The sequence below is a fragment of the Sceloporus occidentalis genome, unplaced genomic scaffold (genome assembly GCF_023333645.1).
Source record: "Sceloporus occidentalis isolate IW3139 unplaced genomic scaffold, rSceOcc1.0.p SCAF_68, whole genome shotgun sequence".
In the NCBI taxonomy this organism is placed as follows: domain Eukaryota; kingdom Metazoa; phylum Chordata; class Lepidosauria; order Squamata; family Phrynosomatidae; genus Sceloporus; species Sceloporus occidentalis.
In genome coordinates, this window is record NW_028317048.1 from 2,796,621 (window position 1) to 2,823,882 (window position 27,262).

General features: G+C 40.1%; 2 protein-coding genes across 2 annotated transcripts in view; both read right to left on the reverse strand.

The window, feature by feature from the left end:
- Positions 1-176: 176 nt before the first annotated feature.
- On the reverse strand, positions 177-2,411 carry LOC149286512 (motilin receptor-like). Its single transcript, XM_089493930.1, has 2 exons — positions 1,631-2,411; positions 177-493 (listed from the first exon to the last, which is right to left on the reverse strand). Exons 1-2 carry the CDS (start codon positions 2,409-2,411, stop codon positions 177-179), a joined length of 1,098 nt encoding a protein of 365 aa, XP_089350056.1.
- An 8,377-nt stretch (positions 2,412-10,788) lies between these two features.
- The window catches only part of FNDC3A (fibronectin type III domain containing 3A), a 59,988-nt gene continuing 43,514 nt past the window's right edge, over positions 10,789-27,262 (reverse strand). Inside the window, exons 10-25 of the mRNA XM_089493892.1 lie at positions 26,333-26,386; positions 25,764-25,888; positions 24,967-25,141; positions 24,631-24,717; positions 22,477-22,615; positions 21,917-21,985; positions 19,263-19,381; positions 18,530-18,635; positions 17,963-18,138; positions 15,245-15,358; positions 14,475-14,624; positions 13,842-14,125; positions 13,402-13,614; positions 13,041-13,207; positions 12,622-12,749; positions 10,789-11,103 (exon numbers count right to left, since the gene is read on the reverse strand). Coding sequence (XP_089350018.1) covers positions 10,789-11,103; positions 12,622-12,749; positions 13,041-13,207; positions 13,402-13,614; positions 13,842-14,125; positions 14,475-14,624; positions 15,245-15,358; positions 17,963-18,138; positions 18,530-18,635; positions 19,263-19,381; positions 21,917-21,985; positions 22,477-22,615; positions 24,631-24,717; positions 24,967-25,141; positions 25,764-25,888; positions 26,333-26,386 — 2,421 coding nt within the window. The remainder of the gene's footprint in view (positions 11,104-12,621; positions 12,750-13,040; positions 13,208-13,401; positions 13,615-13,841; positions 14,126-14,474; positions 14,625-15,244; positions 15,359-17,962; positions 18,139-18,529; positions 18,636-19,262; positions 19,382-21,916; positions 21,986-22,476; positions 22,616-24,630; positions 24,718-24,966; positions 25,142-25,763; positions 25,889-26,332; positions 26,387-27,262) is intronic.

A 27,262-nucleotide genomic window follows, 5' to 3' on the forward strand; every position in this document is an offset into this window, starting at 1 on the left:
TACACCTATAACTAACCATTTTTAGCACAGAACAACTAGAATCTAATAATTCATCACATTTGAAAGCAAATGTTTTCCTCTTCTTTATTGTCTGGGGCTTTATATTTCCTTCCTGGAAATAGAAAATATAGATGATTTGAACCATTTTCCAGGTAGGATTCACTGCTCTCATGTATTCAGATGTGTGTGATGTATTCATTTTTGATACAAATGGTGATCTCGGTGTTGACTCCAGTGTCTTCCTTGATAACGTTATAGGACTTTTCTTTTGATGAGCTGGGTCGTAGGAGTTTGTAAGCTGCAGCCCGGAATTTCTTAGAGATGACATTATACAAGATTGGGTTGATAGATGCACTCAGGTAGAAAAGCTGCATTGCAACAGTGTTGAAATATTGAGATACCTTCAACATCTGGAACCCTCTTGTGTGCACAAAGATAATTCTTCCAATGTGGAATGGCAGCCAGCAAATGATAAAAGACAAGACGACCACCACTTCAAAGAAGAACAAGAAAGCACAAAGGTCACAAAGTGCATTTATTAATAAGATCTATCTATAGAAATCTCTACGCAAATATATGACCGCGCATCTAGGTTTGGTCCAACTCATTCATAGTTGTTAACAGTCATATTGAGCAACACTGGGAGTGGACAGGACTACACCTTAAATTTAAGAATATAAGTCAAAAGGTTTTAAATGCATGGAAACTGAAACCTACTGTAAAATAAACATATATGAAATTTACCAACTGTACACAGAACTCTGAAAATAACTTTATGCCCAATAGTGATGTCCCATTGTGTTGATTTTGACAATTAGAAAATATTATTTTATATATATATATTTGTTGAGAAAATATTCGTATTTTTGAATGTGGTTCATCCAGTAGGCTCCTTTCCCTGCCTTTACTAGAATCTTTTGCCAAGGGACTAAAGGGGAAATTGGGGCACTATGGTTAGACACCATTTTAAATAGGAATATAAATATGTCAAACTGGGCATGGGGACCTCAGATGTTGGCTGTCTAGGGAAACCTTGGGAGGTGAGAAATAGTTTCCCTGTCCTCATCCTGTGCCTCTTATGACAGTTGAAGTTCTGCAAGTGCTTTAGAGATGACAATGGGCTTCATTAATGCCCCTCAAATCGTCCCAAATAACACATGCCAATTCTCTGAGCAAAAAAGAAACGAACTACAAAGCAAATCAGTTGCCTCTTTCCAATTCTAGGAGGAAAGAGTTAACAACTACAAATCACAGGCAGGAGATACCAACTTCCTGATGTTAAACAAGATTCAATTTTCCAATTTTGACTACAAGAATGCAAATACACAATACTCTTCCATCTATCTGGATAATTAGATTTTTATTCTATGCTCTTAATTTCCTGCGTCTACATTTTCACATCCTATATTAAATTCATATTACTTTAAAGACACTGTTGGTGTTTTATGCTTCTTCTATTTACTCATCTATAGAAGAACTATTTTCATTTATTTGTACATCAATGAAGAATATTATTACTAGGTATTTCTTTATATAGGAACAGTAATTAGCAAATAATATACACTGTGTGTGAGTTTTATTTACATAGTTACTGTTAATCAAGGATTGACACACACACACACACACTTACCTAGAATGCGAACGGTTTGTTTGTGGCATTTTTCTCGGCGAGCCGCATTTGGTCCTCTTAACGCATCTTTGCCTTTCCACAAGGTTTTCCCAATGAAGCCATATAGTATAGTTAAGCAGAACATAGGAACGAAGAAGTACACGGTGGTCACCCACATCATAACGTTGAGAAGTCCCGAGCTGGAGGCATAGGACGTGTACCTGCACTCCCAGCTGCTCCCGGAATCGCTGCTCATGTTGTAGAGCTGCTCACTGCCCACCAAAAAATAGAAAGGACCAGCTGATAACAGGGCAAAAACCCACAGGGAGGCGATGACCACCTTAACCCTTCTCTTGGTGATAAAAACCTTGGCTTTCAGGGGGAAACAGATGGCTAAATACCTCTCCATGCTCAGCGCTGTGATGTGTAGGATTGTTGAATAGGTGCATCCTTCACTGATGAAATTTTGAAATTTGCAGAGGAAATCTCCAAAAATCCATGGTCTTGACTTCCAAAGACGATACAGGTCAAATGGCAAACAAAGAAGGATGATCATGTCAGATACTGCCATGCTCGACAAGTAGAAGTTTGTGGTTGTCTTCATATCTTTGTATCTTTTGATGATAAGGATGGTGATGGCGTTTCCTATGAGACCAACTACCATGACAAGAAGAGAAACGGTGGTCACAGGAATCAGAGTATGAATAGAAAAGTAAGAACACAAGTCTTCTGTACATTCAGGGAGGTCATAGTCATAGTCATAGTATTGGGTTCCACTTTTGTCGGATTCATTCTTCATCATCTGGATCTAATAGATTTCCACCAGCAGGACACACTGAAGAGACCGTGCTGGGAGGATCAGGCACAAAGCAGATTTGGAATATCAGAACTGAGAAGTGTCACAGGGTGGAAGCTCCACTGTATCTTCATCATGTTCTCAATGAGCAGAGCTGGGAGGATCTGCGATTGGCTGCACTAAACAGCTCCATTGATAATGATCTTATCCCACCTCTTGGTGTCAGCAAGTATCCCTGATGGATGATGTGGACAGAGCAGAGCTTTGGGATGGCAAGTACAGTCCAAGATTTGTTTTAAACTGTTTCACCAGTAGTTATGAAATCAGAGGACATCTATGAACAAGAGAAGTCAGACTGCAGCCAGCATCAAGGAGGACCAAGCACACTGCTGCAGGGCTTCATAAGGGTTTGCTCTGTGGATGAGCTTTAGCTCTGCCAGCTGAACCTGCTGGAATAAAATGTCAATGCCTTGAGTTCTCAGTTTGTAAAACACTTTCACATCCAGGCAGGGGACAAACCTGGCAAAAAACCATAGTAACCCAGACCTATTAACCAGTACAAAAAATATACAAAAAGGGGAGTGCACAGCCTAAAAAAAAAATTAAAGGCATACACATTCAGATTCCTGGGTTGCTGCTGGAATACACAAATCATAAAGAGAATTCAGAACATACCAGCATACCATTTAAAAAATCTAAGGCATAAATATCCAGTCACACGAAATGGCCATATATCGCTTACTCTGCTACTATGTCAAAGTACCCCAAGTCTGGCGAGTCCTATCTAATTTTTCACAGCTATTGCTTACCAAGGAGCTGAATTAGTGGGACTGCTCTGCATTTTCAAGCTTTATATAAAGAATGATGCTATGGCTGTCTGTGCAGGTAAGTCGGGTGACATCAGACAGGTGTTAATAAGTGGTTAGTGAGTCACTAGTGCCGGAATCTAACTTTATAGCCACTCACACCAACTTGAGCAGTAATATCAAATTCAAGATAAGCTACTGTAACAAGTAGCACAGTTGGGAATGGGATCATTAGATCCCCATGGTGTGGTATCACTAAAATAACAATTGTGACGCCTGTAGTAAGCATACCTCATAAAGTCCACATACTCTAACATACTAGTAATGTGACATTTACAAATCACCCCCATAGTGATAAAAAGGTTTATATCAAGCAATATATTAACTGTGCCACGGACTGTGTAGTACACGTGTTTCCATGTTCTAAGTTTTATTGTAGGCTGTACACTCGTGGAGTGATGATAAGTGAGCACAAGCCATAAGAAACATCAGAAAAATACTATATATACCGATAAAGAGAAATTGAACACCATGGCCGTTCTCTTCCATGAGGCAGGACATAGTTCAGTCTCATGTCTACATTTTATGGGATGGAAGCCATACTCATAACAACAAGAGGGGAGGTGATAGCCATAGTAAACTTTTAACAAGGGAAACACGGTGGATGGTCTACGGTACTCTGAATTATTTAAAAAGTCTTATTTAACCCCTTAAGGACAATGAGCGGTCCCAAAACCCATTGAAAACAATGCATTTTTAGCCCGTACATGTACGGGCATTGTCATTAAGGGGTTAATATGCATGGTCCTAATGTTGATATATGACATATATATATGTGTGTGTAATTTAGTATATTCATATTGGCAGGGACCTAACTAGAAACCTCAGGGCCCCGGTGCGAGAATCTGTTAAGGGCCCCCCCACTCCCAACCCATCTACCCCCTTTTCACTATCTACCCTCTCCCTACCCCCCTTCTCACTATCTACCCTCTCCCTTCCCCCCTTCTCACTATCTACCCTCTCCCTCCCTACCCCCCCTTCTCACGATCTACCCTCTCCCTCCCTACCCCCCTTCTCACGATCTACCCTCTCCCTCCCTTCTCACGATCTACCCTCTCCCTCCCTAACCCCCCCTTCTCACTATCTACCCTCTCCCTACCCCCTTCTCACTATCTACCCTCTCCCTCCCTACCCCCCCTTCTCACGATCTACCCTCTCCCTCCCTAACCCCCTTCTCACGATCTACCCTCTCCTTCCCTACCCCCTTCTGACGATCTACCCTCTCCCTCCCTACCCCCCCTTCTCACGACCTACCCCCCTTTGTAGGTCACTTACCGTGCAGTCATGTGGTGGGGGCACGAGGCCTCTGTCTTGCTGCGCACGGCTTCACTGCTGAGCGCCGGCATATGACGTCATATGCTGGCGCTCAGCGTGAAGCGCCGGCACCCGAGACAGACGCCTCACGCTCCCACCACTGCAGCCTGGGCAGCGCTGAGGCAGATGGCGGCGGCGCCAGCGGTGGGGAGCAGAGGAGTCCTGGAGTTCTGTCAGTCAGGGGGGCCCAAGAGGTGCCGAGCGGTCATTTTCAGCAACCGCTCCGCACCCCTTGGGCCCCCCTGACTGGCAGAACTCCAGGGTCCGGTCGCAGTCGCGACCCCTGCGACCCTGGTAGTTCCGCCGCTGCATATTGGTGCATAATCCCCTGTAATGTACATCATAAATAATTGCAATTGTATAATTAAGACGTATGTTGTATAATACACTGTACCAATGTCGAGATAGTGGAACAGCACTCCAATATTTCTGGTGCTCGAACTGGGCTCCACCAACACCCCAAAATATCACAAATAAAGTCACTGTGAGGTTCGTCTTACCAGGAGGAATCCGGAATGCAGGAATGGAACACACTTGCTCAGAACAGAACACGCACAAGGGGCCTGGTGAGGTAACAGGGTGCTTGGCAGTGTAGCTGTAAGCACGGGTGGTCAGAAGGAAGCCGTTTAGTAGACCAGGGTCGGGATGCCAGAGGTACACAGGAACCGTTGAGATAGCCGGGGTCAGGAAGCCAGAGGTACACGTAGTCGGTATGGATAGCCAGGGTCAGGATGCCAGAGGTACACGAAGTCGTAGGGAGAGCCGGGGTCAGGATGCCAGAGATACACAGAGTCGTAGGATAGCCAGAGTCAGGATGCCAGAAGTACACGGGAACCGTTAAGCAGACCAGGGTCAGAAACCGGATAAACGAGAAAGCAACTAGGAATACTGGAGGGGCTCACGAGATACAGGAAGCACCAGTATAACTGAGCACTGAGGACAAGGTAAGAGAGGTTTAAATAGCCCGGGGGGCGTTCCCCGACGTCCGGGACGTGATCGCGGAATCCAGTCGGCGGTCAGCCTCATAAATATTCATGAAGCGGCCGCGCGCGCGAGCGGCTGCTTCAAGTTCCAACGAGCGGTGCCGGCGTTTCTACCGGGGGTGAGAAGAGGACGACCGGGAGCTGTTTAAGGTAGATGCCTTACAGTCGCTCAGCACTCTAGTAGTTAAGTGTATTTAATTCAGCAACAAGGGCAACGTTTATCGAGCCATGGCATGTGAATGCAGATAGTAATTTATTTGTGGTCTACTAACACTGAACACCAGCATAGTATGTTTTAAGTATACCCATTTAACATACCTGGGAACTCTCCAGGTTTGACCCAGAGACTGCCAGGTGAGCGCTGCTCCTCCGGTTCTCCGGGTCTTGACACGCCCCGCTCCCCGCCCATTTTTCCTTTAAATGGGGGTATTTTCCTCTTCTGTCAGCGGGAATGCCCCCGACATCAGCGGGAACGCCGTCGACTTCAGGGAGAACGCCCACCAACGTCAGCGGGACCACCGACCAACGGCAGCGGGACCACTCCGGCTCCGGGTAGCCGAAGCCCAGAAGTTCCCAGGTATGCCATGTAACCAGGAGTTCCCCTTTAGAACAGCACTCGGTGTATGCTGGTCTGGACCTACATGGTGTTTATATCATCAGTATGATCTTATAGTTAAAAAGAATATCACTCGACTCACAGACATGCACTCACACAACTCACAACAGAGACATGCATTCGGACAGTAACAGAACTCCCAGCGCTCATAGACATGCATTCACACAACTCACATTGGTGTGTAGCACAGACACAAGAACAACTAACATTACTCCAGGCAGCACAACATGTTCATGTCATCAGATGTGATTCGTGAAAGGCCTGTGTTTCTGCCGGGAATAATCCTATTCACACTTCTTATATCACCAATATATTCTACAACCGAGCAATGGCCCAGGGGACATTTTATTATAAATAAACTCCACCGGGGTGGTTGTTTCCTGAGAAATGTCCAGAACTTAAGCAAAATAAAATATATGTTTGTCTAGGGACTGCAAAGTAACCAGATGTTATAAATTTGTATGTGAAAAGAACAAACATCCCTCATTTTAAAACCTGGAATTGATTAATACCCAAAGTCCAGATAATCTCCTGGGGGAATGGTGGCTTAACTTGGTTGAGAACCACTTTCATTCCCCTTAGCAGTACTTTATATATTCATTCAGCTAGCGATCCTCTCAGGCCAATTGTCTATTCCTATTGTAACAAACATAAAAGAGGAGGCCGAAAACAAAAGCTCATTTTAAATATAAAAAAAAAAATCACATATTCATTTTACTTGAAAAAAATAAATAAAAATACACAATAAAAACCTATTTACACGTGCTTTGTACCCAAACGCTGCATTGGAAATATAGTTCTTGAAATATTGTACTTGAATGTCCAAGCCATAGCCACATGTAGTTTTTAATCATGTAAAATTGGGTGTAATTCCTTATGTTTCCAGGATACACACCGTGGAACCTTCTTAAATGCCACATACCTGTTGACATGTCCTGTCTTCTGCAGTAGACATCATTGTTCTAGGTGATTTTGAAGGCTACATCCATGATGATGTTTGATCAGTTTCATTGAACATTTCTGTTCACATTGTTTTGTTCCCCAGAAGTTTAAAGTATAATTTAGTTTGTGGATATCTTGAAGGGGCAGTAATTGAATGCATATGACAGAAGACATTTCCATGAGGTCACCTTTGCATATGCATTTCCCTTTCACCATCTCCCTGCTATTTGACTTGCAGGCCATATGTTTTTCATGAAACATCTAACAAGGGCAGAGGTATTGTGCTGCAGATCTGGTGCGTCAGCTTCTCCCGAAGGAGATTTATTTATACCTTTGCCGGTTTCATTAATATACTTTCTTTAATACTGTATGTATACTTTGATGAGGATGGTCCCTTTGATGCAGGGCACAACACATCATGTTGGATAAAATAAGCAGTGGTCTGGAAATCCTCACTCTATGAGACATTTTATTGCTCACCGTTACCATCTTGATACTTCGTTCGTGCCATCATCCCAGATGGAGTATCACAATAATCAAAAGCAATACCCGTTACTTTTATTATTTTCTAAAAAAATCCCATTCTTGAGTTGTTTACAGAGGATGAGCTGGTCCAACCAGACCCGACATTAAGTATGTGATTTGATTATTTCCTTGAGTCTTACTCACATAAAAAGAAGTGTTTTCAGTTTCCTTCTATTATTATCACTAGCTGCTTTTGTGCTGCCTGACAAATGTTCCTTGCAACAAATAAGAATGAGTTTCTCCTTACATAATTATTTTGAAAAAGGATTTGGACAGTCGACAAAACTATGGAAAATGTGCCTAATACTTCACTTTGTATATTACTGTAGAATATATGGGTTTCTATATATATATATATATATTATATATATATATATAACTGTAAGAAGAGCTGTGTAAATTTGCTGGTGCTGTATAAATAAGTTGATGATAATAATAATGAATACTAAACCCAGGAGTGTAGGTGGAACAGTGTCTTTAATTTGCAAATATAATACCCTGTAATATTTACTGTTAATTTCCATTTAAAGGGACATAAAAGTTCCCGGCGAACCCCTCTAGAGTGAAGTCATTTTGGTACTCCTGCCACTCACCATTTTCAACAATAAAGACATAAATTCGCTTTAGTGACCCAAGAAAAGAATCTTCTTACTTGCGGACTACATGTTATCGATACAAAGAACAATGCTGGTCCTAAGAATGCTCTGTCAATGCTGCATGTATATGTTTACAGGCTACTTTACCGTCTCACCAACAAATAATATATATGCAAGTAATTTAATTCCAGCTTTTAGATTAATGTCACCTTTAGGAGAAGCTGCAGCTTCACGGTGACATCTTGCATTCGTGAGGAGGAGGAACGATGCTATCATATACATTAAACTGCCCCTTTAAGCTTAACCTCTGCATTAACCTAATATTGAATATTCCATGTGGGTGAAATCTTTAGTTTATTATTTTTGAAAAGGCTATTTCTTTTTTTATTTCAAGAAAACAATTTTCAGACACCGAGAAAGAATGATACAACTTTTATTTTCCACGGATTTTCCAAGATTTTTTGCTACATAGTTTATGTATATTTCTATGAGATTATACACATTTCCCTTTGAATTTCAACATTGTACAATTTATAGTGATATGTTTGGTAGTGTGCCTAGAAGATTTTAAAAAGTTTAGAATCACTATTTTTTTTTATTATATATTTTTTTTGGAATGTACAGTGTATGAGGTAAAATTAAGGTTACATTAAAAATTTTCTTTTCGACGCAGAAATCTGCATCGAGACTTAATGGCAAATATGATATTAAATGACATTTACTATCAAAAATAGGAATTCATTTGAATTTTGCTATGAAAAACATAGGTCACTACAGGTTTGCCGTCGTGACACATATATGTAGACATTCAACATATGGAAATTTTTGGGCTAATACACACAACCTCATTTATACTGGCCAAACATGGCACATACAGAAGGCTCTAGAAAAAGAAAAATATATGTATATATATTCATTATTAGGGTGTCCCGTGAGAACATATTGTCCAATACATAAAAAGTGACAAAGAATAAATGAAAATCAAATACACATCACAGGCAATAGACCGAGTATCGTTACCACCAGAAGACCTACATTTAGAGTTTCATTTAACAAGAAAAATAAAAAAACAAAACAAAACAAAAAAAACACAAATTCTACAACACAATTTGACACAGAAACTGTTACAATACATGCCCATTTGAATTGAAGGAACAGTTTTTCTAAAGATCTTTACAAGCACAAAACAACTGTCGTTTAAAACAACTATAGTGCTTACATTTTATAAAAATGCTACTCCCAACACAACTAAAAAAAAAATTAGTGATCGACTAATCCTTTGATATAATAAATTAAAAAAAGAAAAGCAAACGAGGATCGTGTGTGGAACAGACAGTGTAAATGTGATAGGATTTTCGTTTTAAATACAGTATATGCTTTATATAAGCCGGCAGCTCATTGACACCGACGGGGATGTTCAATGTCATACTTCAACTGGGTCATTCAAGAACTCACCAACGCAAGCTCACAGAACAGAAATAATGCAAAGTGCTTCTTACATTAACTACATGCAATCAACATTTGGTACAGAATCCTGACTGACATAACATTAAACATTAGAATTTTCTTTTCTTTAATTCAAAGGAATTAAGCAGCTTAAAAAGGTTTCTGGTGCAAATTACAGTTTTACCTTTAGGTTTTGGTGAGAGAGGAAAAAACAAAAACTGAAATAAAAGGCAATGAATAATGCTTGGCGCTGATGGGGAGAGCGGCAGGCGCTGGGAAACATTAGCCAACTGGCGCTAACCCATCATAATTTGCGGAAAGTGCCGAAACATGGAAATTCTGCAAAATAAGGAGTCGATGGAGCCCAGTTTAGAAAGACGTAGCACTAGAAGCTAATAGTAGCAAACGTGCCACGTCTTAAACGTGTATATTCCTTCCTACAACCGCATGGTATGTAAGCACACGGAAATATTCACATTAGGCAACTTGGGCCTATATTTAGCAAATTATTTTCTATTGAAAATACCTTTTTTGTGAGCTTTTTTTTCTTAAGTTTCTATTATGTATAACTATTCTAGAAATTCCAGTTGTTTGCAGTTTTTGCCTGAGTTAAACCTCCCAAACGATTCTCCATATTAGTTTTTGCACCCTGCCGCTGTCACGTGGCAAAAGGGTTTACATTAAGACACAGAGGAGGTAGAAGTACAGCGCCAAGGTTACCTTCATGGCATTCATATTTACGGTCATTTTTTTTTGTTTGTTTGCAGCACTTATGGTGACCCTCAGATATATTTATTCTGTATATCATCCTCACACTTAAAGCGTGGAATAAAAGTGAGAATCTTGGGTGCATGTAAACATCGCACAAGATGGCGTTAGAAACGACTGAGGCCTACGCCTTTATCACCATGGGACGGTATAAGCATTAAGATGACGGCTAGCAATAGGGCAAAGCTACTTTAGTCTCAATACTGTGCTAGATGCCACCACTTTTTAAAAGCAGGTTTATTGGAAATTAAATTATACATTTTGGAGGGATGTAAAGTACAAATAAAAAAGAAGTATGGGTTTTAAGGTAAAGCTGGGCGGTTCCATTCACTTGATAACAAAGTATTGTATAATGAAGGCAATCAGAATGGAGAAGATGGCAAACAGCACAAGGATGACGGCTGCGCACTGTTCGTCACTGAGCGTCCTTGCTGTCCTTGTGGTTTCCACAGTGTCTTTGCTGGTGCAGGTCTGCTGCTCGCTTCTGTGTGAGATGAAGAGGACGGTGGCACTGTAAGGACCGATCAGATCTTGAGGTCCTGCAGCATCTTGGCACTGTCGAATGGCACATACGCGAAAACGGTATTCACAGTTCAACTGGAGGGCAGAGTAGCGGAGCGACGTACCGGGTCCCTTATATATCTGGAATAGAAGAAAGCAGAGACATCACTAGCATACGTCCACTGAAGAGTCAAAAGCCAACGCTATACCGTGAGAAGCATTGATCGATTGTCGGCTGAATTAAAGGTTGGCCAACAATCACACCCAAAACTTCCATCACCACGGGGAGAAAACATTGTGTGTCTAACCATCATTTATATGGTATGGAACTTGGCCCGTACTAACACCAAAGTGCAATTGGCATTTCCCGCTTGTGTTTTGGGTACGCGGAGACCAGGAGAGACCGGGTTCAAGGCTTCTGGCGCTTGTGTTACTTTGTGCAAAAGTGAATCTATGTTCCACGTAATACTAATTAGATTAGTTCTACAGAAAGTCAGATTTGTTAATTTAATATTGTCTGGTCTGTCTTGTTAAAGTAATGCAGTCAGCAGTGTAATATTTTGAAATCTTAATTTCATTAGAAAAAGATTTTCTTTTTTTTTTCTGTGTTGCATTGCGAAGTTTATATATTATATATATATATATATATATATATATATATACAGCTAAATTTATTTCCTAGCAATGACAAACGCCTAGACCCTTTCCAGAAATAGCTCTTTATTGGTGTCGGATTTTGCGTCATTGAGAATTTTTGTTGTTTTTTTTGTGTGATTAACCATTGAAAGGAAAATATAAGGGTTGATTAACACTCTAAAAAGTCCAACTATTGTTTTCAATTCTAAGGAGAACAGGACTAAGTGCCGATCCAACTCCATTCTCAACGGCCACCATCGTCCTACGACTTCTGCAAACGATGTTGGACATTGATGTTGGCACTAATCAGTGCTTTATGTACCATCCTAACAACAAGCTGGGTTTGTGGACGCGACCCGGGCATCCCTGTACTGAATTATTTAACAGCCGCATGTCTATGAGACATTTTATTGCATCTCATTGATCTGTGTGTGAAACACACAACAGCTTTGTTAACCTGACTGAACATCATTACAGATGTAACGCTAATCTAATTTTAGTCTATGAATTTTGATTTTATTAATTTAAAATTTCCATTAACAGCATCGGACTGGGACAAGATGGACTACATTGGAAATCACATTTTGGAGATGAGCCTGGTGGACTTGAACAGAAATTTATTGCGCACATAAAGAGGTAGGAATTGTCTCACCGGTACCAAGCTCTATGGATGAGATATGATGAAAAATGTTAGGGTTTATACATATCAATTTTAGAAGGATGGTTATACCTCTTTTTCATAAACTGACTTGATTCCTTTTCCACTGTAAACTTCTTACTATGCGATTCCAATCCCAGAGCCCAAATCCAACAAGCAATCTCTAACTGTCCAAATGCCCCTTCACATGTAGAAGGTCTATCTCCTCATCACAGCCCAGCATCTACACCTCTATGTGCCCGATATACATGAAAATGTCTAATTGTCTGAGTAAAGGTGGTTGCCACAGCTGAAGCTCATTACAGCCTAAAATGGGCGATTATGGATTCACTCAGCTCTGGTTATAGCGGACACTTAACAATTACCTGTTTGAAATCGGAGTCTTTCCCGGACATCATCTGCAGAACGTAGATAACGGGGTCGCCCTTCATTGGCGGTAAGGACTCCCAAGTGACCTCACAGCTATGTTCATTTATTCGATCTATTCTTGGTGCTTGCAAAAGAACAAACACAAAGATTTTAAACACTCAGTAATTAAATAACACCAGCTACTGCCTAAATGTGACCCAACCCTGAATATATTATGTAAAAAAACCCAAAAAAAACAGTTAACATGAATCAAGCGATTTTATGCAACGGATCCATGTTCCAGAGTCAGCGGTGTGAGGAGAATGCATTATTCCCTCAATGGATAGAAGTGGAACAGCCGACGATATTTTAAGGAGACAATTTAACTTGAGAAACCCATTTTTTCTCCATTTCCGTTTCTAATATGAAAACGTACCTTTCAAGCCAGGAGGAAGAGATTTTGGCGTTGTGAAGACATATTCTGAAGATAAGGGTCCCTCACCAGCTTCATTACAGGCTTGAATACGAAATCTGTAGGATGTCGACTCATTGAGCCGCTGTACTTTGTATGTATGACATGGTCCTCTATACAAGGATACAAATCTAAAAACAAAATAAAAAAATGATATATTGTAATCGATGTTTCTAACACGTTTAAGGCCTTTATTTGTGGTGGTTGTTAATTTAGTGAAATTAAAGGTTTCACCTCCTACTAGAGATTTCTGAAAGTTTACATGTTTTTGGGCAAATACATTTACAGGGTGTCATCTAACGACATATGACAAAGTGCTGCTTACTTTCCATTCTTGTCCTCCATGTGAAGGTGATACTGAATGGAATCCGCGGGTAATGCTCGGGAAGCTCCATCTCCCCACTTTAGCTTAAGGTTTTGGTGACTGTACACAGCACATTCCAGTCTGGGGGGATCCGGGGGAAGGGGCTTCGTTTTCAGTTTTACAGAGTGGCTAAAAGGCCCACATCCCAGACTGTTCAGGGCTTGGACACGTATTCTGAAAAGTAACAAAAGTAACAAAGGTTAAACATCCCAGAAACACAACGGCAGGTCAAACAATTATTGGATAATCCTACAAAATAAATACATAACATCAAACAACTAAGAATAATAAAGACAGCGGAACCAGCAGATCGCTATCACTGCGTCACTAAGTCAGGAGGAGATCAGATAACGTTTACTAATAGAAACATACGGATCTGGCTGGAGTTTGGTATAGATTACCTGTATGTCGTGTCTGGCTGCAGATGGTCTAGAATGTAGCTCAATACTTTTCCAACGGTGACGGTCTGCTTGTCTCCGTAGTCTATGCTATACCCGATGATCTCAGAGCCGTGATCACAAGGCTTTTCCCACTGTATGGCAAGGCAGGTGGAAGGACAGTAATGTGCAAAGTCTATCTCCTCTTCCTTCATTTCCCAAAGGCTCGTCACAACAGCGGGTACCGAAGCAGGAGTTAAACAGGCAACCACCTCACTGAAATGGCCTGACCCGGCAATGTTTACAGCCTGTAAACAGAATAAAAACACAAAAAAAATTATTTATATATACATAGTTATATTTGGATGATTCTGTACTATTTCTGGGTGAACCGAAGGAAATTACATACATTCCGCCGTTGAAAAGAAAATCTAATCTAAAATTCCCAAAAACATAGATCCAAAAATGTATGAAAGATCACACAAGTGTTTGGTATGACACACATTTTAACAAAGCAAGCCTTTTCCTCTCCTTTGTCTATCAGGCATATCTATACACGCCGAAACGGCACTCCTGTAATGTTTTCACGGTGTGCCAATAAACGTTTGACATCAAATGCGAATAGAGGATATAGTCTGTATGTAATTCATGGCTTGCCTGAACCCTGCAATAATAGACTATTGCTGGAGAGAGGCCTTTCATTTCGTAGGAGAATCCGGGTCCACAGTAACAAGTCGTCATGCATCCTTCCATGCCACCCCACTCCACGCGGTACTCCGTGATGTCAGCACCATGGTTATTGGGAGCCTGCAGAATAAATGAATTACATTGAACATCTATATGTCAGACACAGTTCAACATCTTATTCCTGAGAAATGTTCTACAACTATAATACATCATATCTAACACAGCTAGAGAAGTGCTAACGATCATCTTTTATCTGCCCGCTAGGTATATGCTGTGCTTCATGGAAACTGTCAATATCACAAGAATTCTCCAAGCCCTGGCACTTGACCCCAAACATTTGTTCTGTCTAACATGGCTCTGCCATGCATACTGTAAAAGCTTCAACAAACGGCATGTATCAATATCACAGCGAAAGCTCCATCTGCGGCACCCCGTGACAGACACTGCTAGTTTCAGGGGAGCAAATAGTATCCAGTTTGCCTTCTATTAATGGAACGTATAGATGTCACAAACACATATATGGTTAATTATCTCTCAGTGAAGTGGATTGAATATGTGAGAATATATAGCAACATACTACGAAAGTCACAAAAAAGACAAAAAGTTAAAAGACTTAAGTGTTCAGTCATCCTTTAATAGTAATACTGACACATTCTTACGGCGGTTACCTTTAGCAAATACACACGGAAACGAGGAAAGTAACAGATGTGGCATTAAATATGTGGCTCACAGAACTTTACCTCCCAGTGTATAAGGGCACATGTGGCCGACTTGCACGTTATCTGTGGTGGCTTGCACTGGTCTGGGGGTCCCGGAGCTGTGGTAACATCACACTTTTCAGAAAATGGTCCAAACTAAAAATAAAGTATAACATAAATGTGCAAATATAAAAGGAGGCCCAGAAACAAACAGGATCATCATCGTATTAAACGGTTTGGCTCCCGTACATATCACCACTTTGAGCAGGAGTTCAGTTACTGGAAACTAACCGAGTTTCTCGATACGTGGAGCATGTACTTCATTGGGTTCTTCTGAGGTTACACAGGAACCTACCTGGCCTCAGCAATGAACAGTGGCGTCGCTACAGGGGGGCAAGGGGGGGGCAATTGCCTCCCCAGGATATTCCTTGCCCCCCCTGTTGCCCCCCCGCCGAATTTGAAGTCGTAAAAAGTGTAAAAAATAAAAAATATTAAGTAAAAAAAAAAAATGTTAAAAAAGTTAAAAAAATTATTTAAACAGAGTAGTTTAACTAAAAAAATTAAAAAAAAGTTTAAGTATTCTAGCTAAATGATCACTGTGGTAGCCAATGTTACCACAGTGATCATATAGCTATAAAAAGTCACATTCCCTTTTTAAAAATGGCAGATACTAATTTTTAATCCCATAATCCCTTTGATCATGGGGTTAAATTTAGCCAACGGTAGAGGGAGGCAATTTTTGAAATCCTGATGAACTGCAAATATTAATAAAATCAGCCATTTAGCCCGTGCGGTACATGAGTAACCATATCATCCCTGGAGCGCCTTGCATTTTTACTGCAAAACTTATTTTTGCTGTAAAAGTGATTTTTTTCTCCCTTTACCATCATTTCTTTGGGATTGTAAGGGGGAAGAATGGTGTGTGCTTCTGTGAGTGAATGTATGGAAAGTATGGTGTGTGCTTCTGCGAGTGAATGGAGATATGAAAGGCGTGTGAATGATGAGTAATTAGGGTTGAAGCCTTGACGTGGCATTACCGCTCACGAAGGAAGTTAAATTATGGTACAAAAAGTACACATTTGCAAGAACTACACCCCTTGGCGCATCAAATGAGGGGCTGTATGTGTTTCTAGTACAAACCTGGAGTGCGCCAGACACAAATGAACATGTCGCTATGGTTAGAAAAAGCATATTTTCTAGCCAAAGCGACATATTCCATCATTATTTGTGCGGTCAACTTTTGTCATAGAAATACATGTAGCCCCTTATTTGAAGCTCCAAGGGGCGTAGTTTCTTAAAATGGATGAATTGTTCGAATGAGGGAGAGCATGAGTTAATATGTAGATGAATTGTCTGAATGAGGGAGAGCATGAGTTAATGTGATTGTGTGTATCATAGATGTATAATTGTGGAAGGGCAAAGATGGCACTAGCAGGATGTTTGAGCCTTGGGGACCAAGATGGCACAGGCAGGGTGTATATGGGACAAAGATCACAAATCTTATGTGTGTTATCTGGGTGCTGGCCAGGTTCTATGCGGGCAGTGTGAACGCCAGGGCTGACTTTGGGGCGTGCAACCTGTGATCTATGCCTGTAATTTAGGGGGTTAAAAATATACCTTTAATGCCCTGTTTTTATGTGAATTCCAATTGACCTACACCTGCAAAGCTGGGTTTCTGTGTTATTCTGTAGATCCATATCTGCTATGCTATGTTTCCATACATTATTTGTATGTCTTGTTCAGTTGATTAATACCTGCAATGCTGTTTTCATGTATTTATTTGATCTATACCTGCAATGCTACATTTCATATATTATTGTATACCTGCAAATACAGGATTTGTATGTCTGATTCTGTTTATTTGATATATACCTTCAGTGCTGAGATCACAAGTGAATTTCAATTGATCTATACATGCAAAGCTGGGTTTGTGTGTTAATGTGTTGTTCTATACCTCCTATCAGCAGCAGGATATAATTATATATATATATATATATATATATATATATATATATATATATATATATATATATATATCGGCAGCAGGGACTAATATTAATATATATATGGGCAGCAGGGGCTAATATATATATATCAGCAGCAGGATCTAATATTAGGCCCTGAAATCATTTAGTGCAAAAGTTAAGGTATTGTGTTGTTTAAAGGATTTCAAGGATTAGTCGTACTAAATTGTGGCTTCAGGCTTCCCATGTTGAATGATCAAGTATTGTATTGTCCAATAACAAAAGTATCATTCCATAGCACATTACTTTTGGCGATATATATATATGTTTTTTCAGTGGTATGATTTAATGGTGGAAATTATTAATGCCCCCCCAGTTTGACTGTGGTATCTTGTGTGCCCCCCCCTATATATTGTTTCTAGAGTCGCCACTGGCAATGAACAGTTGTGGATTTCTAGACGACAAGATACCCCTTTTCAGGGCACTGTCATCTGGCTCTGAACTTCACCCTTGGAAACATCCAATTATGTTACTGGTGTTGGGTTTTTATTATATGCATAATGCTTTCATTCATTTGGAACAATCTATATGTGAGCACCAAATATTATTAATTATAGAGTCATTTCATGATAAAACTAAAACTAAAGTAACTATGTCCAATACATTAAAAAAGGAACTTGATAAAAGTTATACTGGAATGGAATAATGTGGTTCACTTTATCAGAAATTGAAATACATGAAGTAAAATAAATATTAACTAAGACATCTTAGGTGTAGAACAAAAAAAGACAAATACCCCAGCTTTGTTAGCAGCACGCAGTCGAAAACTGTAGACCTTCCCTGGAAGAAGACTGCTCACTGTGCACTCCACCTCAGAACCCTGGTACACCTCTCTGTGGTCACCGACATTGGGGGAAGACATCTCAAGGCTGTAATGGGTAACTGGAGAACCTCCATCCATTAGAGGAGGCACTTTGGGGAGAAATGACAAGTGTTAATGTATAATCAGTTAGCGCTTTCTAAAATTAAAAACCATAACACCACAAGTTTCTTCAATTAAAAAAAAAAAAACACTTGGTGGCATTCAATGGAAATTCTAATAGGAAAAAGCTCACTTGGGGAGCGCAACCTGTCTGGTTACATGGTCAAAATGGTCATAGAAATGTTAGTGCATACAGTATTTTATAATAATCTATAACTGTATTCTGGCTGTATTCTGCACCTCTCTCCCGAGCTTTGTTTAAAAGCCATCTAACATAGATATAAGCTCTACGGGATCCCTGTATAAAGTGGATTTAGAGGCAAAAAGGGGTGTTCGTTGCTAAACTGATTTGCATAAATCTAAAAGGAGACAGATAGTTACCCCATCGCAGTTGCACGTCTCTTGCTCTGGGCTTGCCTTGGACTCTTGGTGGCTGGCAGGGACCGGGAAAGACAGCTGGAGTCTGCACCACTAAGGTGTCCGATACCTGGGAACGAGAGATAATCTCACTGGACCGAGCAGAAACAGTCAGCTGAACTAACATTCTATTAAAACATGATATCTACACACCGACATCGTGGGGTGCCTTTCCCTTCCTTGGGGGTGGGGGGAACGTTCCTAGTTCCGGGGTTTGAAAAGTGGTCGTATGAGTGCAGCAAGCAATGGAAGGGCCCAATCAACCGGTTGCTATAGTGATAAGTATACACCCCTACACCATAATGGCTTTTATACATATACACTAATGGGAGATACCAATGAACTGCTTGCTTATATATATATATATATATATATATATATATATATATATATATATATATATATGAAAATTTATTTAAAAAAGAAAATCAATATAGATGTCGGTACCCTTCTAGAACAAGAAGCCATGTGCCGTGAGACACAAAATGCTTTACAGACAGCATGGTCTTATAGGGCATCACAGTCTAAATGGGCAGAGTCTTGTATTTTGTGAGCACTTGAATGTTCTCGTCTTGACCACAGACCAGAACAATTACAACAGAATGCCTTGCGGTTTGCCCCATAACCAGGGCCCTGGCAAAACGTGCAAGAAACATGCTTCCAAATTCCCCATTTACAATAAGCCTAGGGAGGTTACCGGACTCTGTCCGCCATCGCTGCTGCAATAAACTCGCAGTCGGTAAGTGCAGCCCGGGCTCAACTGATCACACAGGTATTCTCGAGCGGCCCCGCTGTATACAACGTCCCATCTGAATCCTGAAAGATTAATCATTAATACAGTATCAGACAGGGTACTTATTTCTGAGCATTTATTTGTGCCCAACATGTTGGTTTCCTAGCTGCTATTAATTAGCGCGTCTGATTTGTTTAAAACATAACAAAACATCAAACTCTCTTACAGCTTCCTGGAGCCGATCTAATTAACTCCTAATCACAATCTCCGAGGCCAATGTTCATGAACTCAATTAATTAAAATTTCGCACGTACTGTAAACATTGGTTATCAGCGACCATTTGTTTAGAATAAAACAGTTAACAAGGTGGCTACCTGGATAATTGATGTTCATACAGAGCATTTCTAGTAAGCTTTCTGTACAGTACAGCAAAATGAACCAATATGAAATCTAATTTGACGCTAATCTCATTGTAATGCGACTTTCTACCTGATCAGATAAACGCACCAGATGGATAAACCCCTATTAAGCCACAAACACACTATAACTCACTATCTGATGAACACAAACAGTGGGTTTACACTATTAACTATTTAAGTCCCGGATATCATCATATTTTATGAAGGCCAAATCCCAGCAAGCTGGGATAAAATGGTGCTGCGTCACGGGGTGATGTCCACAATGTCTTTCGTAGAGCATAGTCAGGGGGGTTAGTTTAGTAGTTCATCCTGCAAATGACTAATCTGTAATGGGGTTATTTTTTTACCCATAACACGGGGCCAACCAAGCTCTCCCTCTAGCTGAAGCACACGGCCGGTGGCCATGCATAACGTCAGGCAGTCCAGATGTTCGACTCCTTCTTTAGCAAATAAAGTCCAGGGAGCTGATGTTTTTAACTCTCCGGCTAACTTCTAATTAACTCTCCAGCTTACTTCTAATTAGTGAATATTATATACTATACACATCGTTCAAAAGTTTGAGGTCACTTAGAAATTCTAAATTTTTTGGAAGGAAACCCAAACTTTGTCAATTGAAATAACATAAAATTGATCATAAAAACAGTAATGACTACTGTAGCTGGAAATGGGCGATTTTAATGGAATATCTTCATAGGTGTACGGCGGCTCTTTATCAGCAACCGTCACTCCTGTGCTCCAATGGCACGTTGTGTTTGCTAATACAAGTTTAAGTTTCACTGATTATTACAAAACACTTTAGCAATTATGTTACAGTTAGAAATGTCCTTCTTTTCGATGAAAACAGTGAACAGGAACGGTGTGTGTATGTATATATCACATATCCATATACATCACATATACAGTGTATATACATACATATATACATACATACACATATGTGTGTGACAAAAGCTGTCAAGAATGCTTTCAAAAAGACATGTTAATAGTTAATTTTTATCATTTAACAAGTTTCAAAGCGAGTGAACAGAACAATCTAAATCAAATCAATATTCGGTGTGACCACCTTTGCCTTCAAGTCAGCAGCAATTGTTCTAGGTATACTTGCACTCAGTTTTTGTAAGGAACTCGGCAGGAGATTGATCCAAGCATCTTGGAGAACTAACCCCAGTTCTTCTGTGGATTTAGGCAGCCTCAGTTGCTTCTCTCTCTCCATGTAATCCCAGACAGACTCGATGATGTTGAGATCAGGGCTCTGTGCGGTCCATACCATCACTTCCAGGACTCCTTGTTCTTTTTGGACACAATTCTCCCGTGAAGACCACTTTTGGCGACACGTCTCTGGAGCAGAGTCCCGCTGAGTTCTGCCAACGCTGAGGAAATCTTCCAATGGTGAAGGGAAGCAAGTGCGATGTGTTTTTCATCTGTGGCACTAAGTTTCCTTGGCCGACCAGTGTGTCTACAGTCCTCAACATCGCCTGTTTCTTTGTACTTCTTCAAAGGACCTTGGCCAGAACATCTGAAAACTCCTGTCTGCCTCGAAATTTCTGTCTGTGAGAGACGGTGCTGATGCAGTATAAGCACCTTGTGTCTTCTTGCTGTGCTCAGTCTTGCCATGGTGTATGATTATTGACTTTAAATAGTCTTCAGCAACCTCACTTTGTTATTGAGTTTGACCGTCTCTCGTTTTTATTCCCTCTACACAGTAGTTTCGGTTTCAGTTAATGTTTGTGTTTTAACCTACCTTTTAGATTATCATTAGCCCCGTTTGGTAGATTTGTTTAAACATATACCTATATGCCTCCAAAATCCCTACCTAGCAGAATTAATGCTGTTTTGAGGGGTGGCAACAACCAAATATTGATCAGATTTTTCTTCTGTTCTCTGACTTTGCATTTTCTTAAATTATAAAAATAAACCATTAACCTGTCTGTATTTGACAGCATTATTACTTTATAACATTTTTTTTTACACATGCCTAAAACTTTTCCACAGTACTGTGTAACATTTCACCCATGTAATCCATCCATTATATTAGCTATACAAAACATCAACGCACAACCCTCGGTGCTTGCCCTTATCATAGGCCCAGTAAAGCCTTGTGACTACAAAAAAGTTTTCTAAATGCTTATCTGTACATATGTCACGGTAGACTGAAATCGCTGATACAGGCTAATAAAATGAAATTTAAGGAGAATTTACCATTGCTGTCCTCAGACATTTCCACAAAATATTTAGTGACTGTTGCTCCGCCATTATCCTTTGGTGGATCTACACAAAGAGAACGAACATTTTAGGAATAATAAAATTATTGCATTAGACCAATCCACTTTTATAATAAATGTTGATCAAATATCTAAACCATGTGAACAATAGATGCCTTATGTTGAGCAGACTGATCTGCGGAGGACATAAGTGCACCTTTATCATCCAGAAATAACAATATCTTAGGGTGATCAGGAGTAAAAGTAGTTAAACACACGCCATCGCATTAGGTATGTCCGAATACAAAAACGAGTGCTGCACTCCAAGAAAATAAAAAAAAAAAAAAAAAAAAGGCCAGAACAAATATGCAGAATATGCACAAAAATAAAATACAAACCATCAACTAAAAAAAATAAAAATAAAACACTAGTGGAAATGTGTTCAGTGTCAATCCTGGATCCAGAAACCAAGAGATCTAGATCCCCAGTCATGCAGACATAGTAAAACATCATCAAAGCATGCCGTAGCGTTCCATCAAAGTAGAAAATTAAACTTACCCCAAACTATTCGGAAATTTTGTGCATGGATTTTTCCTTTGACTGAAGGCCTTTGTGGTGCACCCGGTTTATCTGGACACGTGACAAACTCCACAACTTCACTTGGACTGCTTTTACCTTCCGAGTTGTAAGCAATAACCTAAGTAGACACATTTGCAACAAAGTTACTCAGAAAATCCAATCAACAACATAGGGGGTTCTTTGGATTAAACATAGAGGCATGAACAAACCCAATCAATATACTGGGTAAACATGTTTCTAAGGGAGGTCCCATGGGGAAACAGTTTCTCCTTATGTATAAAATACAGCTCTCTATACAGTATTGTAAGTTTCCTATGACAAAAACCTGGTTTTATTTCATTTCGCTCCATTAAACTTCCTTTACCTGCAGGCCTAGTGGCTGCCAGTCATATAATATTTAGGGTGACGTTCATGCTCAAACATCACAGCGAGCTGTTTCTTTATGGTAATGCTCATGAAATCCATTGGCCTTTATTTAATTGGGAGGGTGGTAGAAGAAGAGGGAGAGGCTACTATATTTGTGAGGGAATTTAAACATGGAATAGGCTATGCTGGATCTAAGATTTCAATCATTTCTTACAGCATGCACCCAAGAACCTCTGATTGATGGGTTGCTCAGTTTTAATCTTTGTATTTGTTATAAATGTAAGAAGTCAATTAGATCCAATGCATATAGATTCAACTTGATGGTAAGAAAATGTTTTCTTAACAGTGCAACCTGTTCTTGCCTCCCTAGTCATTTGTACAAGATTCATGTATACATTTTATATGCATATGTAAAGGCCTAACCAGCAACATGTAGCACAACAGGCAAGTAGCAGCCTTTGCTTTAGTACTTGCCCTTATCCGATATCTAGCTTGGCCTTATGCCTATCCCATGCTTGTTTAAATGACTTTACTCTATTAACATCTACCACTTCTGCTGGAAGGCTATTCCATGCGTCCACTACCCTTTCTGTAAAGTATTATTAAATAAACTCTTCCTTCATCATGTTGATGCCCTTTAAGTATTTAAATGTTTCTATCATATCCCCCCTGTCACGTCTTCCTTCCAGGCCATAATATGTTAAGATCCTTTAACCTGTCCTGGTAAGGTTTATCCTGTAATCCATGAACCATTTTACTTCCGAGAGCACCATGACACCAACATGAAACTAAAGCTAGAATTCGGTTACTAAATTGACACACGAAATAAAGAAGCTGACGAAAGCTCCGACGCATAGAAAAGTAAAATCACTGCAGAATCAATGTAATCCGAGCAATCCAAGCAGTGATTAACATACCCCTGAAGAGATGCTTCATCTGTGCCTGATCAACGCAACTACAAAAGACTTAAGCCTTTTTCCCCTATTGTGTGAGAAAGCATGAGACTCGTAGCATCTGATGGCCTTCTGTCAATTAGTTTCCTGCAAAAAAATGCATCCTAACCGAAGCAGGAAGAGTCCGCAGCGCCTGTCTTTTCCAACATAACCAAGAGTATCCATTGTGCTTCATCGCAGCATCAGATCACAGGCGGTATTCAGCATCAGTTTCAAGGTTAGAATACATTTTGTTTTTGGAAGTTGCGTTTAGTATTTTATGGATATGCCACAGAACATGAACAAATTAAATCACATAAACATAGAAGGCGTGCCAAAAAATTCAGGTGGGAATACAATGAGCCATATTTACAAAAAGAGGAGTTTTGTCAGAGGTGGTAAATGTAGATCTGCAGGAACATTCTACTGGTTTCTAGAACGACAGCTCGCCATTTTCCCCAGAACTGTTCTATGCAAACGACCACACAGATCGCTTTCATTTCCCACTACGAAGCGCAAGACTCATGTCTTCCATGAAAACGTCATCAGGCACTTGAATAGCGGTAGAACGGACTGTATCCGTTTCACCTTTTTGTGTTTAGATCCTTCAGCATCATTATCCAGCTCTGCATAGTCCTGTGAAATCGGTAGGAATACCATATGTGAACCCTGAATCAAACCTTTAATTAATGTTTTGTTGGAATATCTATCATGCATCTAGGATCATCACTGATATTAAGACAATGGGTATTCCAACAAAGAACAGGTTCTGGTAGAATCTTGCCCAAAAGCCTTTTATCTGATTTGTAGAGAGGAGATATATGCCACAGCTTACCCGAAATTTATATTTCGTACACCGCCTCAGATTCTTCACGGTGTATGCAAGATCGTCGCCATTGTATTTTGGCTTGAATCCATATCCCTGCAAAAGGAGGACAAAAAAATTAGCCAAGAGGCAAATAAGCCCATCCGATACTAAGATCCAAAGAATATCAAAACTCTTTCTGACTGCGCCTTTCACAGCAATACATAGACCCGGTTTCTAATGCTGCTAAGCGATCGTTCAATGAACTTTAAACAATGTCCTGGCGAAGGTAAGTGTGGATGTACTCATAAGCATAATTATTATAGCAAATACAGCATGGCATTGTAGTTGGTTTAATGGACGTACCGAGGTTTCATCTTCCATTTCCAAAATGTAGGAGATTCCTTCATCAGATGGTGTACCTGAGGGTTTGGTCCACTGCACCGATAACCAAGTAATTCCGGCTTTAATGAGTGTTGGACTTGCTGGCACGGTAGGCGCGCTGCCCGATGTGTAAAAGAGAACTTCTTCACTGAAACCACTGTTGACCAAATGGACATACGGGCAAGTTTAACGATGGCCGCCCAGCACTGATCTTCAAGGAGATTTACAAGGCATCTCTGACATTCACCAAACACAAACTTATAAATATCCAGATTTATTTAAAAAAAACAAAGGGATGCAATATCTATTTTAAATGGCAACGTTTGAAACGTCTAAAAGCTTAATGGCACGGACTGTTAACAAAACAAGCACAAAGGCCTGTGACCAGCCACAGGTTCATGATGCGATCACGCTTTCTGCTTCTTCCAAAGCTTCGCGGTAAAATGGCACAGGCCTAAAATAGCTTCCTCCCGAAAACTCATTAATGGATGAACCTGGAGACCCAGCACCGGAGACACCATTACAGATGCAGATTCAGCAGCTGCCTATGGTTGGAGGGGCTCCTTAGAGGATGTAGGTCTATACAAACCGAATGCTCATAAAAGACATTTGCGATCGTACCATTTTTTGTTTTTTTACTACCTGTTTTAACAATGCTCTCCCCTCTGATAAATATGTTCTCTTAGGCCCCTAAAACCCACCTTGAATCCTATAGCCTGGATCTGCGTTTTATATAATTATTTTTTTTTATAGTGTTTAGTAAACATAACATTTCTTACCTCATTCCCATGTCATTTTTTGCAGCAAGCCTGAAGGTATATCCCATCGCTGGAGACAGTTTTGTGACCCTAAACTGTTTCTGAAGTCCATAGTAACATTGGCAAAACTCGTTAGTCCCTTTGCCCTGACCAAAATAAATGTATTTGAATCAAAGTGCTGCTCTCTCTTTGCAGAGTTTTACAATTCTTTTGTATGGGCAGAAAGCTCTCGTAAGCAACTCGCTTTTGCGCGGTCATTTTAGGAGCCAACAGGAGAGTCTTCACTCCATGATATGGATATGTATTATGAAGGGGCATCCTTACAGAGCTTCCCTTGCAAAGACTGTTGAATCGGCCTTGAGTAATGTATAGCTAATATAAGTTTGTTTTTTTTACCTATACATTAAGCAGAACCAGATTATCCTTTCTTTTAGGAGACATTCTTTGGTTGGCCCTTTGGAAGGTATAGCAATATCAGCTAGTTTAATAATTAATGCTTAAAATGCTGTTTTTATCTTACAAGGTGACAGCCCTTCATAATAACATCGGCTATTAAATGGGCAACGCTAGGTGACAATTTTCTGACTTACCTCGTCCCACTCGAGCAGGTAGCTGTGTATCTTGGAGCCATTGTCACACGATGCCTGCAGAAACAAAGGAACGAGTCTATTAGATACAAAAGAACACAAGTGTTACATTTTTTTTAAAAAATGTTTAGAAAGCCCAGAATTTGGGTTTGTAATTATTTTACTCATGCTGCGTTCTGTACATTTACGTATGTGATTCTAGGGAAGGAATTGTCCAGTCGCTATAATGTACACTAATTAAAAGGGGCTGGTCTGGAAAGGGTTAAAAAATGTAGCATTGTGCCAAATGCGCAAAATTGTGTGTGTGTGTGTGTGTGTGTGTGTGTCTTATCCATATGTCTTTGGCATAAATAATGTTATGTGTTAAGTTCAGAAGGCAGCCTATGTAAGGATGGGTGAGGAGAAACGAGATCACTTCATGATAGGAAATTCAAACGAGATAACGTTGCCTCAGAAACCCCGAGGTAAACTTCCAAACTAAAACAATTAAACTGACGGACAAATAAAGCTATAAGGTAGGTCGGAAATTCATTGTGTGGCTTAAGCTGCTGGCTTTGGTGAATCCCTGCATTCACAGGTAAGCGGGCAGGTTAAGGGCGATTCCTATGCACCTAGAAAAAATGATTAGTAAGAAATGTAATCTGCGAGGGCCAACGATCCTCTTTAGTTCTGCAACAGACACAACACGTATAGACGGTCTCCGTGTAGCTCAAACGGACTACACCAAGGCATTGTTCCGTTTATCTGCCATACGGCTCTCCTTCAGGGGAATATCGTCTGTTCACGCAACTTCATATAGTAGCGGTAACTGAAATCATATATTAAATTACCTTAAATGCTTCCTTTCTATGTATCTACTTTTTAATATATTTTTGCTGGCACATATATCCAAAATAAAAAAAAATATTATATTATAGAAACGCAAAAAAAAAA